This window comes from Amphiura filiformis, chromosome 11 (genome assembly GCF_039555335.1).
Source record: "Amphiura filiformis chromosome 11, Afil_fr2py, whole genome shotgun sequence".
NCBI classification, from domain to species: Eukaryota; Metazoa; Echinodermata; class Ophiuroidea; order Amphilepidida; family Amphiuridae; genus Amphiura; species Amphiura filiformis.
This window is the reverse complement of record NC_092638.1, coordinates 35,803,307-35,830,042: the sequence shown is the minus strand read 5'-3', so window position 1 is coordinate 35,830,042 and position 26,736 is coordinate 35,803,307. Positions and strand designations below refer to the sequence as shown.

The 26,736-nt window shown below is 36.7% G+C and overlaps 1 protein-coding gene across 1 annotated transcript; it reads right to left on the bottom strand.

The window, feature by feature from the left end:
• Positions 1 to 4,770: 4,770 nt before the first annotated feature.
• Positions 4,771 to 25,217, bottom strand: LOC140163653 (uncharacterized). The gene is made up of 11 exons (XM_072186968.1): positions 25,025 to 25,217; positions 19,735 to 19,861; positions 18,897 to 19,023; positions 16,182 to 16,491; positions 15,737 to 15,940; positions 15,225 to 15,375; positions 14,775 to 15,098; positions 13,883 to 14,072; positions 13,228 to 13,299; positions 11,935 to 12,156; positions 4,771 to 5,181 (listed from the first exon to the last, which is right to left on the bottom strand). Exons 1-10 carry the CDS (start codon positions 25,063 to 25,065, stop codon positions 11,954 to 11,956), a joined length of 1,749 nt encoding a protein of 582 aa, XP_072043069.1. The 5' UTR covers positions 25,066 to 25,217; the 3' UTR covers positions 4,771 to 5,181; positions 11,935 to 11,953.
• Positions 25,218 to 26,736: the final 1,519 nt, after the last annotated feature.

The window sequence follows — 26,736 nt, the reverse complement described above, 5'->3', positions numbered from 1 at the left end:
GGCCTATAATATTAACCATGTCCCTAATAAAGCAGTCAATATTTGTTTTATATACCAATTAATATAGATTTTTGTCATCTGATTGGTTAAAAGGCCTATTTTATTGTTCATAGGCCATGGTAAAATTTACAAAGAAAGTTTTTCGTTATGAACCGATCAAGCGTCGCCAAGAACTGGCAGGCATCGCGTTGGCACCGCGTCGCGTAATGCGAACACGCCATCGAAGCGTAATGCGAACACGCCATCGCGAAGCGCCGATGATGTGAAAATGACTATTCCCGGGAATAGTCTTTTAAAAGACTATTGCCGGGAATAGTTCAGTTTTTACGTAATTCTTAAAAAGGAGGGCATAGCTAATTCAATGACTGCACTTTTAACCAATCAGATGACAGGAATCTATATATGAGGTATATAAAATGAAATATTGACTGCTATGAGGGGCATGGTTAAGAATAGGCCCAAGGTGATCTCAAAACCATGCTATGACACGAGGCGCAGCCGAGGGTCATAGCAGAGATCACCACAGGCCTATAATCTTAACCATGTCCCGAATATAAAGCAGTCAATATTTGTTTTATATACCGAATGGAAATGTGGATGTTGCGATTGCACAATTTGATCGGGACGCACATGACCGGTACATAGTTCATTTCCATGACCAGTCCATAGTTCATTTTGCGGGCATAGTTAATTCAATGACTGCACTTTCAACCAGGGTCTTAGCTAGCCACCCGTCTGGCCGTCATTTTAGACGGCCAGTTTGCTCCTGGGACGGGCAAAATTAATGCCTTTGGCAGATGCTATTTTTGAGAAGCTAATTGCCCTTTTTAGTAGACCCAATTTGTAGAACAAGGCCATATCAGCACATATTTGACCTCTTTGAACCCCCAATGGGCTATAGATGTCTGGTAAATGTTTTTAAAGGTCCAATTAGGACAGGGAATTCTATTCAAATGACGGGCAACCCTCAATTTCTAGCTAAGACCCTGCTTTCAACCAATCAGATGACAGGAATCTATATATGAGGTATGTAATGAAAACTAATATCATTTTAACATGTCTTGTACAAAATTTGTCAGAAATCTTACCAATAGGGTGGAGGCGCCCTATTTAACGTTAGCTTTGGACATTTGATTATATTATTGATTTTCACCCGAGTAAGCCGGGTGGAAAATAAATTAATTAATTAAAAGAATTAAATATCCAAAGCTAACGCTAAATGAGGCATCTCAGTCTAATGATTATTGCTTTTTATTGGCCTTGCTTAAGTCAACTTCTTTGAACAGTACATTTTTGAGTAGTCAGTCCTTGAAAATAAACATGAAAGTTTCATCAAACACACACACTACACACAAACACAAATTTCTTCATTCCTGATGACCATACACTAACTTAAGGGTCCGACTCTTGTGTGATTATGTTTTCTAAAAAATGCAAAGTTCGACTTACTTCTGGTTCAATTTTCTGGAAGAAATTCAAAAGTGTCATGATTTATCGGTAAATATGGCAAACTTGCATGTGATTTACTTCTTTGAATGACAATTGTACTATAATATTTAATTTGACCCAAGAGTGACACACATTTCTCGCGGTATTCTGTCAATTTGAAAGCTTACCTCACGATTTTTTGAAAAGTGTAAAGGACATCAAAAAATACACAAAAATGCAATTGGTGTCAAAAATAAAAATAATGATGCAATCGTGCAAGAGTCCAACCCTTAACTAATTTTTAAAGCTAAATTCTCATAGCATGGTAGAACAGTTTGATAATGCAGCCTAATTCAATCAAAATTTGTGTTGGCAATAAATGCAATTGACATGCTGAAATGTATCAGATCTCATCACGATTTAGACCAAAGTAAGAAAACTTTCAGAAATAATATACAGGAGATATTATGCAAATTACCCCTCCCTCTCTGGCTATAATCAACTAAATTGAACAGTGATTATATTGTTATGTAAATTAATTCGGAAATAAATCACACAGAAAATAATTAAATAAAGACAAATTAAAATTAAGACAAAAGGCCTGTTTCACCAAACATGTGTGGAAACATGTTGGGGACAATGTTTTGTCCAACAACAGAGAGCAAAGTACATGAATCTGTTGTGAAAACAACGGCACCAGAAAAGTTTTGTGAGGACTTGCCTGGCACTAACCATGTTTTCCACCGAAAGTATGCACGCCAACACCATAATCGGCACAAGTGTATGCCACCTTTTGAGAACAAATAGATATAAAATGCACAAATTTAAATAATTTTCAATAACTTAGAAAAAAAATTGTAAATGAACTCTATGCAAAATATAGTTAACTTTATATTCGTGCAACAATTAATTATCAACCAATTTGTCCATTCTCCCAGTTCAATAGAACCAGTGTCTAAATAACATCATATTTGGTCTGTCTGTCTTACGGCAAATTTCCCAACTAAAAGTTATTTACACACTGATGGTAAATGTCATTATGGAGAAGAGGGCTTTTTTGCAGTTAGTTGCACATGCAAATGTTCAGTGTGGTAGTGTAAATGTTGCACTTATGGAACAATATGGAAATTAAATGAAACAAAATTATTCACAGGTCCAACTGAATTTTTCTAGAGTTGTTTCGTGGAGTTAAAAATAACATTTCAAGTTTATTCTTTAACAGATAAAAAAAAAAAAAAAAAAAGGAAGGTCTGTAGACCCATGATTTATTGAGATAAAATACCATAGAATTCCATCTACAAGCATATTTTGCCTCTAAATGAGTGATATGAAAGGCAGACACCCTCCACAAAACATTACAATAAATTGGGCATACAATAATACATGTTTGTACAGCCACCTGTATAATATAGCTGCTCAAACTTCAAATGTTTTGTGGACGGTGTCTGCTTTACATCTCTTTCCTCACTCATTGCGTGACGAATATGTTTGTAGATGGAATTCTACGGTAGATCAATGACAATCATGATAATTCTGTTCATTTTGGGTGACAGAGTTTGTCAAAACTTCAAGACCAAACACTCAACTGGAATTGATGATACATACGTTCAGAATTGAATATGGGCTAACTGTTGATAACTGATTATTAGAATTTATATTTGAAAACTGAACTACAAGCATAATATGGACTACACAATTTGTTTCACTAGATAAATACAAGTACACACTCACCGTAGACCCACCTTTGAAAATGTAAACACCAACCACTTCTTTTAGGTGCTTTTCCAACATTTTTATTGGTATTTCACAAGCATTGTACAGAATTTAACTCAAAAATTATCAACTTTTAATACACATACAGTCAATTTTAATTACGTATAAACTACACAACACAAACCTGCATTTAAAGAACCTTTATCAATCAATATCTTACCATTTGAAGGTAGAACCAGATCACTCAAACAGAACATACAGATTCCTTTTAGTTTATTACAATTCATGACAAACTTAAGATATTAAAACAAAAGATATTCGAACAAACCTGGTCACGACTTCACTTGTCAGAAAAGTGTTCAATTTGTAAAAATTAAATTGTCATTATTATATTGTTAGAAATTTAAGAGTATACAATTTCAGTAGAGCACTTGTTACTTTATACGCAATTACAAATGTGGCAAGGAAAAAATCAATTACAGATAAACTAAAAACATAAAAGGAAAATTTCACATTTCATATATGGCTAAAAGAGAAATCCCAAAGCTTGCCCTAATCAAGATCAAATTGGTATTTTATGCGCTTGTGGTTTTTATATGTTACATTTACAGCTCAGTATGTAGCAGCCTCCTTAATTAATCACATTTATTAAAGAAATATCATATTACATAATTAGATGTGCACATTTCAGAGAAAAATTTAAACAAGCACCTCTCTGAAAAAAACATCACACACCATGATAATACTGTAACACTTTAAAAAACCCACCTGAAAGTTGGAGCCATAAAGAAACTTAACATCAGAAAGTTTATTCAGATGAAGCAGTGTTCGGCCGACAGCATTTTTATCAGAAATATTTTACATTTCGTCATCTTATTGACTTATATGGATCAAACACTTCCTTGTAAATCATAGCGCTACTTCTGATGAAAATATGTCACACAGGCACATCGAAAATCAAGGTTAGCTGACATGTCTCTGTGTGCCAAAAGTCAGTTTAAACTTTTGTGACTACAGTGGAAACTCTTTAATACGAAATTTGTGGGCCACAAAATGTAGTTTGTCTTATCAGGATTTTGTCTTATCCATCACATATTATATAGGGATTCAGTGCCAGAGGCCTGAAAATCAAGCTTGTCTTATCAGGTTTTTTGTATTATCAGAGCTTGGTATAACGAGTTTCCACTGTAGCTTGTACAAGTGTTAATTTTTTACTTGGACTAACCTTTACATCTCCGTACCTGTTACAACTCTCAGGGTATTAAACCTACCTACAAACCTGATCCATATGACCACACTTAGTCATCTCAAAACAAATTTTCAGCTATTATGTCTTATTATACCACAAAAACATTAAAAACATGCATGGAATTGATTAAGAAATGTTATAACACTTATAGTGTGCTGTAATTGCAATATGAAAAATAATAATGAATCATTGAAATAATTATCTTTCATTCAAAGTTTAAAAGTTGCAGATTTTCCACTTATTTATTAATTAATCGACCATATTATACGAAAGCACACTTTACTCTACCTGTTGGATAAATGCTTTATCACCAGTGAACAGGCACAGCCACTTCTCATTTATTTCCGACTGTGCACACAAATTATTTCAATTTCTGTATGATATCTACCAAATGGGTGTGTGTATAATGTCCACACTGAGCTTGTGCTCCGTGTCCTTTATTGATTTTATCTGATATGGCACATGCAGTTTTAACACTATAATGGGCTAGTCCAGTTGAAATCCGTACACCCTCTATGGAAGACTTGACCTTGATTTCCCCACACAGGAAGTGTGAATTTCAAATGGAGTTACCTGAATGGTTGACTCCCTGTGTAGGAGATTTAGGTCATGTCTTCCATATGGGATGTATGGATTTCAACTGGAATAGCGCAATGGTACAACATACACAATCCTCTCATCATTTTTTCAGAACATGGTGAAATAAAACACTTGCCTGCGGGCGGAGGGAGGATCTTTATATAGTACGTAGGTTCTATCTCCGTAAACCCAACTTGAGAAAAGATACAAATCTGTGAAAATGGTACAGGTTAAAAACAAACCAGATTACGATACAAATCAAGACTACCTAGCACTTACTTAGATAGTGAACTAACTATAGAAGCATTGTGACAATCCTAATGATTTCAACGTTCATTTTCCGATGCACTGTACATGTAGATAAGATGCCAGAAATAAGCATCCATGGAGGAAAGAAAGTGACTGTTATCTACTAATATTACAGTTATAACATTGGGTGCTATATGGTCATTTTCACAGTAAAGGGTGTAACTTTTGATTTTTTGGGTCAAAATTTCAAACCACTTAAATATGTTTCTGTTTACTGAAATCATGCATAGAAGCAACTTAAATTCCAGTAAAATAATGTTTCAAGGCTTAAACCTTTTGATTTCTAATAAAAAATTGACATTTCCATAACATTTTGGTTAAAATCTAAGAAAAATGTATTTTACATAACCTCAGAAAATTATGACATGAAAGCTGGAATACATGTGAAATCCCATTCCAAAGTAAGTCAACAGATATAAGTTAAATTTTATACCATGTTTTGCTATGTTTGTAATTGCAGTTTTGAAAATTTTTAACATCAAGTGTCATTTACAATGGAAATTTCCAAACCTTAAACATATTTTTTAAGTTTTAATTGGGTTCCTAAAATAATTTGAATGTCTAACTTCATGTACAAATACTACTTGATGAAAGGAACCTCCCAGCCAAGTTTCACAGAAATTGGAGTTATTTTTTAGAATTGGCAATTCAAGCGATTTGTGTTTCGGAGGCTTCAGTTAACAACACAGGTGATCATAAAAGTGAAATATTTGGCTAACCACTACAAGTTGACATAAAAAAATAGGTAAAAAATATCACAATTACCAATTTTCATGCTTTGCTTCTAAGTATTGAATTTCAGTTGTGACAAAAATTAAATTATCACAGCAAGTCATTTTTTTTTTGTTTCGAGGCTTCATGTTAACAATTGTTAAACATTGCAGAAGTAGTTTTTTGAAAACAACAGTGTTGGGATCATCTAAGCTGTTATTTTCTTGTGTATATTGAATCAATGATTCTATGCGGCAGATATTGTAGATTTATCACATGTTAATTTTTTCACCCATTTGTTAAGTATGGTGTTTTTTGCATGTGAAGCCTCCGAAACAGGCTTTTTTGGATATTCAGTATATTTTTCAAACATTAACCATAATGTCAAAAATTTTTTAAATTTATGACATTCTGCACATATCAAGTAATAATTACAATGCAGATATCAGTATGAAACACACCAATTTAGATATGCATAGATGATAATTAATCTTATTGTTGTTTCGGAGGCTTCAATTGTTAACGGAAAGTTTGTATTGGGTCCCATTTTCAAACGGCGATATATATCTCCACGATTTAAAAACATGTGACTTGGGGATCTACTTTGCTACATTTTGATAAATAGATTTGATGAGCTCTTTTATTTATATTTGCACAAGCTTGCGAACAGTTTGTTTCGGAGGCTTCAAAAAAGTTAACGGAAAAACGGCTCTTTGAAGTCAAGATTTTATAAAAATTTTAAAAGCTTGCAAATCGACTAATTTTTGTTACCCATTTCAAGTTAAGATAACAACTGTTATGAATCAAGAAGAAGTGAAGAAATAACCAAGAATTATGAACCAAAGCTACACCCACAAAGTTTGTTAACAATTGTTAACGGAAAATGAAGCCTCCGAAACGACAAATATCAAGTCCGGTTCTCAAAAATACAGGGCTGTTCACAATTAAATCTAATGTGGCAGTGTTTACTGAACATATGACTGTACTTTCAAAATAAGAAAAATTATCCATGAACTAACTGAAGAAAACACAGGGTTTTACAAAAATGTTACTGTTTTTATAGTTTTTCAAAATGGCAATATTAAGTACATTTAAGCCTGCTAAAACTGAACGCAGTAACTCCCAAAGCTGATTATGCTACCCAAGGTAGCTGCTAACTAGATGACTTATGTGGCCAAAAATCATGGAATTCTGTGGCTTTATTAGAACACTACGGATTAAAATGTTAAAAATCCAAAGTTACACCCTTTACTGTGAAAATGACCATATATTATAGGAGAATGAAGTTATAACTTTACATAATGTGTTATTTACTGCTCACTTTATAGTTCTAAGAGATATGCAGTCATTTCATTTCAACATCTAAAATATAAGACCATCTCATCGATTATTTGATAGATTATGTAAGAACTTTGTGATTATAAAAAACCTGACCCTGTTACTGTTGAACTCAAAACTGATTTTTTTTTCATATATTTTAGTAAAATAGAACACATTCAATTGTGCCTTTAGTATCGGGGTGGCAATTCCTTGTTTTGAACATTGTTCAACCTTTCTCCTTTCTCCTTGAATTGTATTTGTGAAACTTTTGGTGTAAAGGATTAGTTTTCATTTAATATGTGGATAAAGTTAAAAAGCGAGCAGTTGGCAATTAAAGGATGTCAAAATTGGAATCTATTTTGATTGGTAAAATGACTGTATATCCCTCCTTTTACGCATTCCAGATGGATAAACATTACTCAAAATATTTAAAGGATCAGAATCTCACAATCCTGGTTTTCATTCTTTCTTTCCTGTTCTCATATGGTGCTGAACAAAGTGTTTTTCAGTGTACTGAGAATTCAGTACTTGGTAGTACAAGTGTCTGTTGTTTGAATATTAATTAATGAAATTCTACTCATCTGATTGCTGTTTTTGAACAAAGAAACAAATCTGATCCTTTAAATTTTTTAAGTAATGGGTCAGTCCATGTCAAAACAGACTGAGTGTACACCCACCCTCTTGGATTATGCTCTCCTTTGGCTCAGGGGTACCTTTCATGGACCCCTAGGTGAGGTCACAAGAAAAAATTCAAATTCAATTTCGTTTCCGAATGGCGGGCCATCAAAGTTTGGCGACCTTGACCAAAATTGGGAATTTAAGGTGTCCAAATGACAAAGCGCTCTCTTTGAGAGGCATTTTCTTCTTAATTAAATCAGTTGTGACCCTCTTTTTGAATGTGGTCACTCACTGGCTGTGTCTGAAATGCCTAATGCCAAAAAAGATTGATTTGAATTTAGTTGGGATTTCAGAGGGGTCAAAATCAGCACTTCATACTGTTCAATCAAATTATCTTTGATTTTGAAGGACCCATGATAATGCCACAGTGCACTTATAGGTCCTAATTATGTTCAGAATGGATTAACCATGTGCCAATGTCTATGAGCAATTCAAAAAAGAGAAATTTCTAGACCCCTACAGAATTTTAGGCCCCCTAAAGTGGTTCAGCCACAAATGGCGCTTAAAATCGGCAAATTTTGACACCTAATAACTTTAGGTGTACACCAGATATGAATTTCTAGTCTTTTGCATCTGAAAGAATGTAGTCTTATGTTACTAGGAACATAAGATTTGTTTTGTATTTTTTGTGCTTTGATACTTTCAAAAAGGTCGTTGACCTATGAACATTTTTCGTCATAGCGCCCTCCTGAAAGGTCTGACACATAACAAACTATACATTTTTTGGAATCCTCGTGACCATACGAGTAATTTGATATATTACTTGACATAATTGGGAGCATTCTGAAAATTTGACCCCCATAACCTGTACTTTGCATGTGCATCGTTGCCAGGAAGTGCATTTTTGACCCCCTTAAAAATCCATACAGAGGATTAGAAAGTAGTTTTTTCTTATTACTTGACTCAAGAGCAACTTGAAATATCAGGATAAATAATACAAATGGCTATAAAGTGATCAAAAATATAAAAAATATCATACTAAAATTGGCATTTTGTACCGTATCCTGTATGCATGGTATGTTAGGCAAAATGACTATTTTTGAAAGCGCCAACTTAATACTAAAACACAAAAAATACAAAACAAATCTTATGTTCCTAGTAACATTAAACTACATTCTTTCAGATGCAAAAGACTAGAAATTCATATCTGGTGTACACCTAAAGTTATTAGGGGTCAAAATTTGCCGACTTTTTAAGTGCCATTTGTGGCTGAACCACTTTAGGGGTGGCCTAAAATTCTGTAGGGGTCTAGAAATTTCTTTTTTTTTAATTGCTCATAGACATTGGCATATGGTTAATCCATTCTGAACATAATTAGGACCTATAAGTGCACTGTGACATTATCATGGGTCCTTCAAAATCAAGATAATTTGATTGAACAGTACGGCGTGCTGATTTTGACCCCCTCTGAAATCCCAAACGAAATTCAAATCTATCTTTTTTGGCATTAGGTATTTCAGACACAGCCTGTGAGTGACCACATTCAAAAAGAGGATCACAACTGATTAAATTAAGAAGAAAGTGCCCTTCAAAGAGAGCACTTTGTCATTTGGACCCCTTAAATTCACAATTTTGGTCGAGGTCGCCAAACTTTGATTGCCCGCCATTCGCAAACTAAATGGAATTTGAATTTTTTCTTTGTGACCTCACCTAGGGATCAATGAAAGGTACCCCTGAGCCAAAGGAGAGCAAAATCCAAGAGGGTGGGTGTACACTCAATCTGTTTCGACATGGACTGACCCTAATGTATGTATTAGCCAAGTATCATGTCAATTGTTAACAGGTTCAGCTTACATGGACTTCTTAATGTAGAGAAAAGAACATTCAATACATCCTAGCCCAATGATGGTATCTTTATCATGTCTTATGCACCTCTGTACGCCGTGTACGGTCACGTTTTTGAGTGGAAAAGCTTACATGACCTAGAATCGATTTTATTAACAGTTGCAACCCATCGTTAAAATCCATCACATGATCACAATTTAAATGTGTACATCAAATGGAAAAGTTACAATGCATTTAGCTCTTACGATAGAGTTTCGGACTTAACAATGGAGTTTCTGTAAGTGACATTGAAATGAACCCATTTCTGTCTACATTAAAATAAATGCATCATGCCTCCTCAAAACCGCAGCCTTTTTGGCTTCCTTTTGTGGTGTCTTACATTTTCTTAGTAATAACTTGTTAAAAGAAGTTTTATAGCATTGGCATTGTCTATAAGCGTAAGACACTGAAAAAGACACCATTGTTATCATAAGGCAGGTAAAATCATGCTAAACTAAGTTGAAATGGCCACTTTGCAATCAAAACCTACCTTATGCTGAAGAATAAACCTTTGTCATTTAGTATACTTAGTAAACGTAAACCAAAAAGAAAGCTTCCAGGTTTATTATTTGATGGATTGAATACAGGCCCAATCATTATAGTTCACAGAAGTTCTATGTCACTGACATGGTTCTGTTAATTTGTTAACCTGCCATTTTTTGCACGACTTGTGGGCATTTAAAAAGACAAAACCACACGATTATGGTATTCTCCTCAAACGCTGAACATTTCAAGAGCAAGTGAAAAATTATGTCTTTTAGACATGTTAGTTATATAGTTTGACTAAAAGCTCTTCCCCGGGAGCTCTTCAGACACACAAAACCTAATGCACAATGCATTTTTTCCTGAATTCTTTATCTTTGGGCTTGGGACAAGTTTGCCCAAAAAAATGTTGAGCACAAAAACATGCCTTTTACCACCCAATGAAGAATGGGTCAATTTTTTGGATTTTTTTTAAACAAACAAGAAATGTGTATCGACTTGCAAAGGTATTCATTTCAATAATTTAACAAACAAAAAAGAGGGGGGAAGCATAGTGCGCACGGTTTTACTAACACGCACACAAGCTTTAAATGGAGCTCTTTTAATTAAGATGGCCTTACCACGGCTTCCAGAAGTGTGAATCTTTCTCGCAAGTCATTTACAATATATAAAATTAAAAAATCAACTAGTATTCGCTTCCCACCCTAGCAGCTAATATTTGCAATACCAGCTGTTCACTTTCTTTTTGGTTTATGACATCATCATATTAGGAAAAACCGAAATTAGTATTACGAGTATATCACAAGAAAGTAAAAGTGGGTGACCCGATGAGAGCCACATCCCAGACTTAACCGCCCCCCCCACCAAATATCAAAATCATGATTTTGGCATCTTAAGAAAGCTCATTGAGTTATTGAAGTTGAAATCCACACATCCCTTGATGGAAGACATGACCTTAACCTCCCAAACAGAGGGTGTAGATTTCAAATGGAGCCACCGATTCAGGTAACCCCAGATGAAATGCAAACTCCTTGTGTGGAAGATGAAGATCGCATCTTCCATAGGGGGTGTATGTATTTCAACCGAAATAGCCCATTTTTTCTTATACCCTGCCTAAATTCTAGGCCAGAGAGAAAGTTTCACTTTGATGGTATGAACAAAAAAATAATAGCCTGACTAGCCTCGCCCCAAGGGTTCTATGGGCCCATTGCGTTACACAATGTTGCTTCTAATATCCAAAGAGCAAGAGCATTTTAACTCCAATCTAGAATCAAGATTGTTTCACTGATTAGATGGTACAAAACACCATGTGAAAACAACTGATCACCCACCTTCATATCAACTTTTGAAACAAACCAAACGGATGGAATTTGTGTATCATGTAACAAAAAACAATTTTAATCAAAATTGTTAAGTATTTTTACAATATGTTTTACATACTGCACAAACAAAAATAAATTTGAATTTACAAAGCCAAAATATCCAAATTTATCTAAACACCCCCCCCCCCACTTTAAAAATAATATTCCTTTCCTGAAATTTCCAAGGATCGTCAATTGAGAATCGTCATCATTAATATATACAAGCAAAATCTACAAGACTACAGTTTACAGACTATACACATTAGGTTGAGCCCCAACCTTTTTTCAAGAGCCATGATTAGTATCGTCCTCCCTGCATCATTGGTGGTCGTCCGTCTCCCATCTGAGGGGGCATCCTCTGTGGCATCCCTCCCATCATTCCTGGGTGGGGACCCCCTGGGTAGTTCATACCAGGCATGCCATGGTGAGGGGGCATACCATATCCAGGCATCTGACCCATCTGGAACTGAGGCATTCTTTGCCCGTTCATTTGCATTGCACCTGTGTGGGAGAGAAAACAAAGAGGCTATATCAGTAAGGAGGTTTTGCACTTCAAAGTGGAGCCGGCTTTGTTCACGATAAGAATAAAGTAGTGAAACTGTTCAGGCACTGGCCATCTTTTAACTACTGTTTTTTCCTTGCATCTCAAGTCCTGTTTGATGTAGGTAAAACTTATAACCCCCCCCCCCCCACACACACACACACACCCCCCACTTGCGTAGGCAGGAAAACGAGGACCTCATTTTTTTATTTAAAACATACTAACCGAGGACTCACACATCCGTTCTTAATCGCCATACCGTGGACCTCACTCTCACACACCAGACCACTTGCTATCCAACCGTGGGTTCGGCCCTGTACCACCCATAGGTGGACCCATTTTAAATGCATTTTTACGTTATTTGCGATGTCCTGGATATATTTAAAAGACAGAGGACGTCCACGGTCACCGGGTGTCCTCATTTGTCATGTGTGTATCCTTGTGTGTGTCCTCGTTTGCCTGCCTACGTAAACGCACACACCCAAGTTGTATGAAAAGTGGAATGCTAAGGTGTGGATCTTAAAAAAACATTCAAGTCATTCTGAACTTTGAATTTTGAACAGTGATGGCTTTATGGTGTAAATGATTTTGGCGGCGTGCAAATGACAAAAACCAATCCACTTGCCCTTTAATTTTTTCCCATCACAATGCACTCCCCTTTAGTGGGTTGTGTATTCACATGCATTGATTTTTGTCATTTGCAATACAACACAATCATATTCAGTCATTAGCTTCTAACAGGGTGTGATCTGTGAGTGACCTCCTTATTGAAAAAAGAGACACTTTGTTCAAAAAAGAGGAAAAGCACTCAAATATGCTCAAAATGGGCTGAAAATGAAAGAAAAAGCTAAAATTCTGCCTCAAAGAAATTGCCAAAAAAGAGGAATTCAGCTTGAAAGAGGAGATTTCACACCCCTGCTCTAATTAGCCTATGATAGTGGAGAAAATGATTGCCGATGACATGGATGACAAATTTTTCTTTTTTCCCATTTTTTCTTTAAAAAGTATGCTGCCAGAAGCCTTGTTCTCACCTTGAGCAGCCATGCCCATTCTCTGCCCCATTTGTCCTTGCATTTGTCCCTGCATCTGCATACCCATTCCACCTGAAAGGGAAACACAGTTTTCCAATAACAAATTAGAATCCCAGCTGACTTTTACAGCAAGTAAAAATTAAAGTTTAAACAAACTTTCAGTTTTCAAATTGCCAAAAAAGAATTTCACTACTTGGTTAGCAGTTGAACATACCATATTCTCTCCAATTAATGTTTAGACTTTTCAAAGGCATTGATTAAAGGTAATTTATACAATGATAATTCCCTTTAAAAACATCACTAGCACCGTCTGGCAGTGCTGCGGTGCTCCACAAACAATAAGGAATTTATACAAAATACTGTAATAACAATGGATGCACACATGGATATCGTGCAAGCGGTGAGGTTCGCATGTTCATAAATATGGGTACTCTATGGTATTTTTATCATTTATGGAACAGTTTTGTTGAAAAAATTAATGAACTGCAATAAAATGTACATCTTAAAAACTATATGCAGTCTTCTGAGACAAACCTTTTTGTAGGGCCTTAAACCCCATGTCTTCCATCACAGTACTCTCTGACCTAACAGGTTGCGATGGTCTGCTGACCACGCCCCTCCATTGGCTATGCCACTGATCTATTTCATGTCTTACCTTGTTGTTGAGGCATGCGACCAGGAGGCCCCATACCTTGCATACCAGCCATCATGTTACCTGCCATTCTAGGCTGTACCTGAGGCTGCTGCTGCTGTTGCTGCATTCTAGGGGCTTGTGATACACCTGGTATGGTACTGGATGAGGGAGGAGCTTTCTTGTATTTAGACATGCTGGCTCGCAGTTCCTCCTATTTATATTTGATAAGAGTTAGAGTAGAAAAAACAAAATGGTTGACCATAAACAACAGACTCACATTTTTCTCCACAAAGCACCGTACTGAAAAGAATTGTTTCGAGAACAAGAGAGGCAATGCAGAGCTACATGTGCCATGAACAAATGAACCACACTGTAAAATGTATTTTTTAATACTTCCGTGGTCCGGGTATGTGATGGTGATGATTGATACCATACAAGAGGCGAGGTCTCCATGCCTTCTACTAGCCAATGATGAATGGGTCAACTGCCTTGTTATCAAGAGTGTTAATCAGCCGGTATGATTGTTATCACTTCTGTGTTTATGCTCGCGTACTCTCGATGCACAGCATAGACCACGGAAGTATTAAAAAATTTACTATGTTATGTATACATATTGGAATTGACTAAACTGTAATACAGAATTGCAAAGACTTGTGAGCCAAATTTAGTTTTCACTTGGCCCAAATCATAATATACGACCTCTTGAGTACTGGCTGCCACTCATTTCATGTCTTTCAAAAAATAAAATGGTTTCTAAAAAAAGTCAGCATTTTGAATCTGTTTAAACTTGAAAATAATATTCATTGGCAAAAGTGTCGACGAAACAAGTCACTTACTTGCACCATGACACTTACCGTATTTTTCCTGTCAGATTTTGATTCCAGAACACAAAACAAGGTTAGAGATAACTTACCAGTGACATCTCTTCATCAGGATGTATTATCTTACTAGTTGATGATGTTGACGGACCCGATTTGATGCTTGACGTTACCGTGCTTGACCCCGACTTCGTCGCCGATGACGTCGACCCCGAATCTCCTCCAGCGCTTGTTGGTTTTGACGCTGCCGAGGCGGCAGCGGAGGTAGTAGTCGGTGCTGCTGAGTAGGCAGCTGCTGGGAATGTAGGTTTGACAGGGCCGATGGAATGGTCGCCTGGGACACCTGGACCTGCCGTTCTGGCTTGAGATGCAAGAGGTCTAAAATCAGCCCCTACTGGACCTGATGACGCTGTGGATGGCTGCAATTTCATTTAATAACAAGACATTAAGTGAAAATTTCCTCTAATGATTCGCACCATAATGAAATTTTGCACAACAGAAAATGTATATATATGAAACCTGCAAAAATTGATGTCAAGGTTTACATGCTCTAACAATGCAAGGACAAAGGAGAGTTGATGTAATTGCAAGACATGAACATCAACCGAAATACCTTTTTCTAGGTTGGACACACAAGAGTACTTACTTGAAATCAAATTGAGGCCTGCGATATGGTATATCTGGTTCTCATAAAATCTGCACATAATTTGTAAATAGGTACACATTATTTCTAGATCTTGAATCAGTTTTATATACTAGTTACAGACCTGAAACAGGGTCTTTACAAAAAAAGAGGAAAAAAGCTAAAAATGCTCAACAAAAAAAACGCTGAAAAACAGCGTAAAATTGGGCTGAAAATAAAAGAAAACGCGTAAATTTCAGGAACAAAAAAAGAGGAAATCAGCTGAAAAGAGGAAAAGTTTCAGGTCTGTAGTTAGTTACTTGCTTCAAGACAATAACACTGTCGCTGAGTCAAGCTTCCTTCTTTTGAACAATATCGACAAATTTGATAATTTATTGAAATTATTTCAGTCATCACGTGCAATGAAATACTTACCGGTGCTGCACTTGGGAACAATGGCTTTGGCATTTGAGCTGGGCCGGCCGGCCTTGGAGCCCTTGCTGCTGCTGCTGCAAATGGTTGACTTGCAGCTGCACTGGTTGCCGGCGTCTGTGTTCTCTGTGCTGTTGTGGTTGGCATACCTGGCATACCCGGCATACCAGGCCTGGGTGGGAACATACCTGGGGCATCGGTGGCATGCTGAAATTAACAAGAGGTAAAATCAATGAATGTCAAAGTGTTCTCCCTATACTTCAATTTGTTTCACCTTGAGTTTAGTAGTGACTGCACAATTTTCAGGGATGCAAGTACACCTGTTTGAAAAAATAAAATATCTCTGCATACTACTAGCATATTTATTTTAGGGTTTATGACCACTGAAGACCAGCACCAATTTCATTTACTTTTACTTATGACTAATAACAATTTTAGTAACACTTACCCCGGCATTCCCATAGGCGGCATCGGGAAAGGTGGCATACCGGGCGGTACTGGCATCCCAGGAGGCATGGGCATGCCCGGCATCATCGGTGGCATACCCGGGAAGCCTGGCATCCCTGGAGCTCCCGAAGGCATACCGGGCATTCTCTGTTGCATTCCCGGTTGCATTCCCCGAGGCATTCCTGGTGCTCCCGGGGGCATACCCATTGGGGGCATTCCTGGTGGAACATTCATGGGAGGCATGCCGGTTGATGGGCCTTGGTCGTCTGATGCACCACCTTGCTCCATCTCCTTTTCTTTTCTTTTTTGTTCTGTAAGGAAAGAGAAGACATTGACATTCGCTGGAGTGATGGAAGATTTGCCTCTCCCGGTTTTTTTGGGGGGGTGGGGAGGAAGCAGCCATACAAAAGTTGTTTTTTTTTCCGGTTTTGTAGTGTCCCTGGACCTAGACCTAAATGGTTGACCTAAAAAAAATAATTGATAATTTGTATTCATGTATACTCTATTAGTATTAATGATATCAAAATGCATTGAATTTGAATCTGCCCGGTAATAGGATTCTCGGCAGGACTCAATTCCCAGGACTCACTCACACCCTTACCTGGTTTACCTACAGGTACAAAACTCCATGACATTTAGCTACTATATGAACATGTACAATCAAATGCAAATTCTCTTAGACACTAGTTCATATTTTGTGCAAAGGGGTACGGTACTGTTAAAGAAACCTGTGAAGTTCACCATTTGACATTTTAATTGTATAGATTCCAACCCATTTCTAATCCCCTTCTGTCCCCCACCAATGTTGGTATATGCACATCGCAACCCGTTTTGCAACCCGACCAGACTGTACAAATATTTTCTCATAAATGAGCTTAAAAGGTCCATATAGTGAATGGTTTGAGTAGTAAGTTACTTGGATATGCCAGAAAATGAAACTCGGGCTGGAAAATCAGGTCAAACTCAGTTGTAATGGTTGTCAAATTCTGCTACCATGCGGTACAGAAATAGATTTTCGTGGTAGAAATGAATATTTTAAAAGCGAGAAAAGCACTTTAAAGACCCTTATAAATCACGTTCAACTGAAAACCTGTCACACAGGCCAGTTCAGGACATCGTAAAGACAGGTCAGCCATGTAGCCATTGACAACAGGCCAAACAGGCCAGCCAGACCACCGTACAACAGGCCCACCGTGATTCTAGCTGGCAATGGCCCCCAGACCTGCGCCAAATTCGAGCCCTGTGTGGGTACATAATTTGCAATTTTGTGCACCACCCACTAGTCATGAAAAGCTGACTACGCTACTGCCATCAGGCCTAGAAATCCGTGGCAGTGCGGGCGAATGCATTCGAATTTTGCGAAAATCTTTGATTCAACTCCCCCTCCCGCTGAACAACAATTGAAAAAATCAGTCTGAATTAGTCATCCAAGATGGCCGGTTTGGAGAACGAAAGATCGACACACAGCCGATGGCTGTTTGTGCTGTTAAAATGCCCTCTCAAATCAGTATTATTGTTCAAATTATTAATGATTGAAGTAAATTATACCATAATTCACCATTTTGGGGTTCAGTTGCTTAAAAATTAAGAATAAATAGTTAAGGGATCTGGAATGAGCGTTTTGAGCGTTTCGACAGTATTTTTTGTGGGACATGAGAGCACCTCAGACGTATCGAATTGCATTCTGAATACGAAGCATGTCTTTCTGATTGTGAATACTCTCAATCATCTGGGAATCATACAATGAGGGAATAAGTTCAATCTATTCAACCAGATTCAACTTATTCCTCATGTCTTTCTGATATCAAATAATTTTAATTTTTGAAATTACGATATAATACAAATTTTATGACAAATTATTAAAATTTGATATTTTTCAAATTTTTGATATATAACAGTCCTCGAAGTAGGCCTACATTTTATAAATCTAATGATATATTCTCAAAGTGTATGTAGCCGGGAGGAAAAGCCGACGATCAATTGAAAATTTTGACCTTTCATATTGAAGATATGGATTTTTTTGCTGTTTTGGGGAAAAAAATCCATATCTTCAATACGAAAGGTCCAAATTTTCAATTGATCATCGGCTTTCCATCCCACCTACATACACTTTAAGTATAAATCATCAGATTTATAAAGTTTACTTCGACTACTGTTAAATATCAAAAATATCAATTTTTAATGATTTGCCATAAAATGTGTATTACATTGCGAATTTCAAAAAATCAAAATGATTTGATATCAGAAGGACATTCTTCGTATTCAGAATGCAATTCGATATGTCTGATGTGCTCTGATGTCCCACAATAAATACTGTCCAAACATTCGCACTCTTCCCTTAAATCAGGGAGTAAAACTTGGTACATCTTTATTTCTTTCTGTAAGCTTTCAATGTTTAGGCAAATCCACATCCAATCGATTTCTGAGCCTGACCATATGGTTTGATTCATTTATCGGTTTATGGTCTGTATATTATGAATATGTCAATAAACTAGACCCATACAAAAACAGCGGAACAAAATGCTACTCAATTTTGATCACTTTGCTACACAATTTTGGAAATGTGTAGCAATTTTCTGCCATAGACTTAAACTGTGAACTGTGCAAATGGAACAAAAATCAAGTAGTGCAAGCTGATAATGCTACGCATAAAAAATGTCTTATATGTCCGACGCTGTACAAAAATCTTCAACAGAAAATATGTCTCTGCTCTTACCATTTGCTTTTGCCGCATGTTCCTGAAGGTCCTTGTCAGGTATTCCTTCCATGCCATAAATTTCTATCTCTATGTCATGCCTTCCAGGGAGTGCATTAGGAACCTTGTCTATATTTTCTTTGTGAACCTGCATGATGAAGGAGAAAAATCAAACAAGATGACATTTATAATGTTTCACTGAAAAAAACAATATGTTTTCTCTTGGGGACAGCAGATATGCCGCCCTCTCTCTCTCTCTCTATTTGTTCATTGTATCATATAACCTAGAGAACTATGTACAAGTACGGTATAATATTTTCACATCTTGCCGTGGAAATAATAACTTCTGTTTACATTTTCCATTCTTTCGATTGCGAATCGGCAGCCATGTATGTTTACACTGGATTGCTTCTAAAGACATGTTTTTTATAATTTTTTTAGTCCTGATTTTCGCAGAAAGTATAGCTTTTTATTAAAGCAAATTTATGGGAACTCACGCTTTTAATTTTTATTGTAATTATTTTTGGCAGGGCATATTTATCACAAGCTCAGCGTGGCATGATTCTGAAAGCCACTCTTGCCGCTCAGCACCGCTCCAAAATCGTATTTTGTTCTCGTACGTCAGAGCAGCACCGCTTTGAGTTGATTTGAATTAAACTCCCAGCAGTGTTGCCACTGTGGCAAAACGGTGGAGTGATCGATATATCGGCTTGCCGCTGGTCACTGCTAACGTTTTTGGTGAGATTGGGCAGTGAAGTAAAATCATCTACGGAGCGGCAAAGCGGCAGGAAAGTATGAAACCAGCATCAGGTTTTAGCTATTGGGATTCTTGCAATACAACTACAAAATCCACACTTACCTGCATACAATGAATGGCTAATCCTGGCCCTGTGTATAACTTCTTGTGACATATATGACATTTGAAATGTTTTGCTTTCTGATGTTGTATTAAAATCTTCTCATCATCAAATTCTCTGTTACAATACCTGCAATCAAAAATTGTTAAGGAAAATTCTGCACTCTTAAGGTTATTGCGAGCTTAACTGAATTCAGAAGCTTTTATTGTAAATGAAATAGCGCTGTCAAAGACCCAAGTAAAAAGAATATTTTAACGGGTTCACCTACCAGGTTTTGAGCTACCAATTGAAAGGCAACAATGCTAACTACTATGACATGCAAGTGTTGGTTACTGATTTTTGCATTTTAAGGTGGTACTACACGGTAAAATTTGAATTTTCATAATTTGGTATAAAATACAAAAATTTTGTGGAAAGGACAATAATTCTAGGCCTTATCAACAAGAGTACTGTACTGACAGCAGTCTCAACTGAATTAAACATTCACAAATGGTAATTGCAATATTTGTTTGAATATGTACATCCATATCAAAAGCGATGCACTTGTGGCTGCTACATAATGTCTCATTTCACATAATAGCTAGAATAAATACCAGACTCATATCAAGTGTAGGTCACTTCAAATCATCCCCAAGTCAAATTGTATAAGGAATGTTCTCTGTATTCCTAAATCATGTGACTTGGGATGATCTGAAGTGACCTCCACTTCAGAGATGGAGTCTGGTATTTATTCCTAGCTATTATGTGAAATGAGACACATGTAGCAGCCGACAAGTGCATCGTTTTGATATGGATGTACACATATGTAAAGGTTGCAATGACTGTAGGCCTATATGTAAATTAATTAATTTTTATTTTACTTGGCTCAACACTTGGATGCAATGGAAAAAGCCCGGGGGGGGGGGGCACTCAAATATAATGATGTAAGCATGCGTGACCAAAAAAACGCATGAAAAGGGGCGTTTTTTTCTTGGTTGAGCACGTTACGCACGTGACTCGTTATTAAGGAGACAAAAAACTGTGATTTTGATGAAAAGGGGTAGTTTTAAAATCATTTGTAATGCATTTAGGGTACCATTTTAATCCGCTTTAAATACAAATCCGATTCCGAAAAAAAGTTTATTCCAGTGCCGGAATTCCCTGTTCGTAGAAATGTTTACAGCATACTCCAAACCTACTACTAGCCTATAGTGTCACCGTCACTGTGTTATGCAAATATATTTCATGTGTTGCATGTGATTTAACCATGGCCTCGTACTTCTATGTAAAATACCGTTTGGATTTTTAAAAAACATGTTAATTAATGACGTCATATAATTTATAAATGTTGCTTGAATTATGATGGGTATATAATCAGTGGACAAACGGGGAGACGAAAATATCATGTAGGCCTATTTCAAAAAGATTTTCAGGACTTATAACATGTATAATAGATTCCTCACATTATTTACTAGGTCATGTGTCTTATGGTGGAACCCCAAAATACCTGGTGGTGTTACATTTTTCTCTCCTCTCTCTGATTTAACTTGTTGTCACAAAGCTATTCTTGGTCCATTTGCATGAAGTTTGGGCTCATTATACAGCTTGATTAATTCTAATTTTCAAATATGTTTCACAATTTGAAATTCAAATTTGTTTAATTAGTGATAAATATTAAAATGTTAACGATGATAAACCTGGTGGATAAGTAGAGGATAAGTGGTAGAGGAGTATGTACAATCTCTATGGCAAATGCTTTGAAGACATGACATCTATTTGAATTTTAAATTATATCACTGTCAAATTGTGTGCTATACATGCAAATCATACCTCAAATGAAAGCTTTATCATTCATAATTCATATTCAGGTATTAATTTTATCTAATTATGTTTACAAGTATTCGCTGAGAACCGCAAGTCACAAGAACCGCAATTTTTTCCTATTCACTTACACACAAATACCAAAATTTTCAGTCACAACATGCGTTTTGGCTTTCAATTGTTGTATCTTTAGAACTATACACCCCAAGACAGGGTGGAATTTCATGGAGTCCGAGAGTCGACTCTAGAGACTCCGTAAAAGTATATTGCGAGAGTCCATGTGGACTCTCGCTGGAAATGATCGGCTCAGTGAACTTACGCTTTAAGTTCAACACGCCTTAAAACTCAAAGCCTTCAAAATATAAAGGAAAAGTCACCAAAGATGCAATGACATATATGGAAGTGAGAGTATGATGACACATATTAGGTATGCTAGGTGAATTCAAATTTGCCATCAAACTGCATCATTTTATATACCGGTATCAAATCAAAGCCCTTGAGTAAACAAAGCCAAAACTGAAAACCATTTTTTCATAGCACTTTCCGTAGCAAAGTTACATCTTGTCAAAGATTGACTTTCATCAAAAAGTTTCAGCTAGCAAAATTCCCCAAAACGGCATTTCGGGGGTGTTTCTAGATCTTAGTCTCATTATGATAGCAGCTTTTTTTAATGGAACTGCTATCCAAATCCCTCTAAAATTCCATGTGCGAGTGACTTATCACCATAAAAAATCATATATTTGGGTCAAGTGAAGTATAGAAAACATATTTATGTATCGCTTCTTCTTCGCCAGTTGTTTTAAATTTCTATGTAAATATGCATTGACATTTTCGGCGAATTTGGCTGACTAGCAAATGTGTTAACTAAGGTTTGCCTGGGTTACCTACACATATATTAAAAACTTAACTTTGTTAGTTTATTTGTTAGTTTGTTTGTTTGAATGCATTTTACGTAGGCCTACATATAATACCTTTTGGACTCCTGCAAGATTGTACAACGAGAATCCATTTACGGAATCCATGGACTCTCTCGCAAAACTCTCTTCGAGAATCCACTTGGACTCCTGTGGCACTTTACGAAATTCCACCCCTGCCAAGATAGGAAAAGTATACATTTTTGGAAAGCTTTTTACCCCAGGAATCTAAATATGCAGTTAAAATAAATGTAGGATACACTCTAAAGAAAATATTTTCAAAAATGTAATCAACATTTGGTGCATGAAGTTACGTATATTTTCACACCCTGTATTACCACTTTGGTCAATCATAACATAGCAAAAGTATACATTTTATTAAAGCTCATTATAGTGGCCTGTCACAAAATTAGATTTCATTTGAGGTATTCCATATCAGTAGCAAATGCAATAAATTTTCTAGAAAAATTAAAAATTTTCATGATACCACCCTATATATTTTCTTACACACCCTGTATACCAACTGAACTTCAATTTTGCATAGTTGGATTCCTTGGAACATAAGCTTTCCAAAAATGTATAGTTTTGCTGGTGTGAGATGTATAGTTTTAGATATATGTATCAATTGTAGTGAAAAGGGAGACAAATGATCAAAATCAGTGCTTGTAACGCAAATGTGCCCCACCATATGACACACGACCACTACGATTTGTGAGTTTCCCCGGGGAAAAAGTTGTCATGAGGATTTGGAAATCGGCCATTTTGCCGACGACCCGCACATGAATATTAAAATGTAGTGCCGCACATGCGCAGTCAGTGACAGTGGCGATGAAAAACAATAAAAATAAAATGACAATTTGAATTCGCACAATCGATTCTGCATGTTCTGCATGCTGCAATTAACTCGACAAGGTCGATTTTCTTCACTTAAAATCAGCATTTGCAAAAACCATGTATCCAAAATAATAAAATAAATATATTTTGTAAGCCTGAATTCTGAGTGAAATTTTGTAGAATTTTGTTGCCTGACTCGCAAAAGCCAAAACAATTTTCAAGTTCAACATGTTCAAACCCGCAGGAAACTGACATTGCCTGGCATGGCTAGCCCTAGAACTCTGGCCATAGTATCCGTTTTTACTTCCACTAGGGCCAGAGGCACTTACATTGAAAAAATTGTTGGAGATGGTTGAACGCAACAGAACAAATAAATGATGAAAATTGACCTTTTCATTGTGTTCGTGGGTCACCGCAAGAGCTGTAAAATTCCATTTGAAAAACATATTTTTCATATTTATGCACACTTTCCCTACCTATTTAAATGAACCTCAATATTGACCATCATATTGTACCCATTTGTGTTACCTTCAATTCGGCGATCCCTGTTGATTTGCCGTGAAAACGCTTGCATTTACTTGGAGGGAATTGTTCGGTTCTTCCGTTATTTACATCATTGGCATCATTTGACCTCTTGACCTGATGCGAAATCTTCCCTATAATTGAAGACCGAATTGAAAAGACTAGTTTGCGTATGACGTCCTGTCAACCAGACCAAAAATGCCGTACTCGCGCAGGTCAGTAACCAATCACGTCGCGCCTTTGCCCTGACGTCAGACGCAAACTAGTCTTTTTAATTCGGTCTTCAATTATACCATCATGCAACCGCATCTGACCTCGCCACATCTCGGGGTCGTCATGTCCATTTTACTTGTGGGGTGGATAAATGACGGAGTAGTGGACTAGAAATAGTAAATTAACATGAAACGTAAAACACCTGTATAAAACGAGAATAACTCACGCATGTCCGACCGGCCGGCCGCCCGTTGGAATAAAAAATACACGCTGGATTGTCTTGGAACTCCAAATGCTTTAGTTACAAACAGAGATTGCGCTAGTAAAAAATGCATTTCAGCCCCTGCCAAAGTTCATTTTCGGACTCCCCCGTAAAGTAGAATAGTCCAGATTATCGTAACCTTTGACATTGCCAATATCACACAAATGTCGTCTATTTCATACCGTAAAGAAGTATGAGCAAGTTTCTGAAGAATATTGGTAAGTTTAAAGGCCAGATATCAGGCTAACGAATATGATCTGCATATATAGAAAGATCCGATCGTTGTCCTAACGTCAAAATTTGATAAATGTCAATGGTACAATTCCAAGCACGTGAAAGTCGTGAGGTCATTTCTCAACACAATACCTGTCAGAGGATAATTTACATAGGCACAAAAGACCGTGTTCAATGTAGGGTTACTCAGCCAAACATGGCAGAGTAGGTCCCGGATGGTCGTACATGGGCCTATCTCCACAACGTTATACCTTTCCAACAAGGAAAGAGATACAAAAGGCGAACGTCTAGGCATGGCCGGCCGAGGTCTCAGTCTAGTAATTTTGTTAATTTTTTTTTTTGCACTTTTAAATGACATCACCTATATTATAGTAAAGAGACTATTTATTTTAATAATTTAATTGCACGAGTGTATTATGTATCGTACTCTCACTACCAAGTCTGCCGAATTCAACCACCTTCGTAGTTAAAATTGTGCAGATGTAAAAAACACGTATTTTATACAAAGGATACCAGCACCATGGCTTCATAGGCTTCTTCTTCTTTCGACCCATTTTGTAGACTAGATAAAATACTCTTTTAAGAGTCAATCACAGATGTCACCTGCTGTACAAAGGGGTTATTTTAGACATTGAAATAAACCCCCTAACGGGAAACAACAAAACGACGCTTTCTTGGTTCACGTTATATTTATAATGCAGTCAGTGTTGCCAGAATGCAGTGTAGAGAATTTTGAACAGTCGCCCAATTCTTTTGCTCTGGACTGGTTGATATTAAATGGTCAAGATAAAAGGCCCCGGGATAAGGCCCTACACAATTAATTCTTAGTTTCCTGTTTCATGGTTGAAAACCAGGGATGAGGCGACTTTTAATTATTAATTATTAATTATCTTTTATTTTCTTTATTTTAAAATATGTGGTCGCAACCTACATCAAGCCATTTTGACAAGGAGCATGCATTTAATTACCTAGCTGGGGGGTTTACACCTAGACTAAATCCTCCAGTCTCGAATATACGCACGGCCGCTACACTGTGCTGTATCTCGAACGAGCCGCCGCCATGTTTGTCCGCCATTTTGCGAGTGAGAGGCCAGGGACTCAGGCTAGGTTTACACCCCCCAGCTAGGTATTGTAATCGTTCGGGTTCTTCCGCTGGAAACAAACCACTGTAATCTTCCCGTTTTCTTCCGCTGGCAACTAAGTGAAAATGCACATGTTGTTTTTTTGTTACCCTTTGAGTATGAAACCCTGACTTGATGCTATGTAAGAATTATTTGACTAGTGAAGATATGGTTTGGTCTTTTTGAATCATTGTTTTTCTAAAGGAATGAATGTGTTTGTTAGTTTGTTACTGTAATTTGTTATTTAACCTAAGGCACTTAATTAGTTGAAAAGGTAATTAATGACCTGTTGTTTCTGCAAGCCCAGGGAATATATGTGTGGGAGGATTGATGGCTAATATGATTTTGGATGTAGTTAGTTGGAATTGAAAGGTTGTTGCAGAAAACTTGGATAATAGTGACAGTAGTTTGTGTAGGAAGCAATAGTTGAAATAATGGCATATGGGCACATGAACAAAGTGAATAACTTTAGGTGATTGCAAAGCCAAAGGTTTTCTTTAAGGTTGAATGTCAATGCAGTGGAAATAAGCAGTAATGGCATATTTATATAGGTTTTTTAATAGAAATTTGATTTTTGATATGAACCATGCAGGTGTGTTAAAGGCATTCCTTAACAGTAATTGTAGTATAAATTTATGGGTTTAATATTATGTTTACTATTAAAAGTACTAGTATTAGGCTCTGGCTTATCTTTTGATTTTGATTTTGCACCCGTATTTTACAGACTTTGGTGGTATGTTTGGAAACAGGGGATTAATGAGCCAGGCTTTAAAATGTTTAGCATTTATTTCTGTATGGTTATGTCCGACCTCTTTCTTTGTAGTAATGAAAGTGTTCTCTGGCCTCTTTCTTTGCAATGAATGTGTTTTTGGCTTGATTAGTAATTCCAATGTTAGTACCGGTATATGAAACTATCAGATGTGTTTCCTTTGCAGTAGGAACTTTAATTCTTTCAGTGCCATTATCATGGCAGTTAATATCAAACTCGCTAGCATTTGTTTACAGGCTCTATGTTTTGCTTAAGTAAATGATTGTTGGGGATTTTCTTGTCTTCTGATGTTAGGGTTTTTTGTTTTATACTTATATCTTAGAGTATGTATCTTA

Bases quoted from the DNA above. Each gene is read 5' to 3' on its own strand.
- LOC140163653 (XM_072186968.1), bottom strand. From the start codon at position 25,065: ATGGGTCGAAAGAAGAAGAAGCCTATGAAGCCATGGTGCTG. The intron at 16,492-18,896 runs GTAAGAGCAGAG...CTTTCCTTACAG, and splicing joins ACATGCGGCAAAAGCAAATG to AACAAAAAAGAAAAGAAAAG. The intron at 12,157-13,227 runs GTGAGAACAAGG...TCTCCCACACAG, and splicing joins AATGGGCATGGCTGCTCAAG to GTGCAATGCAAATGAACGGG.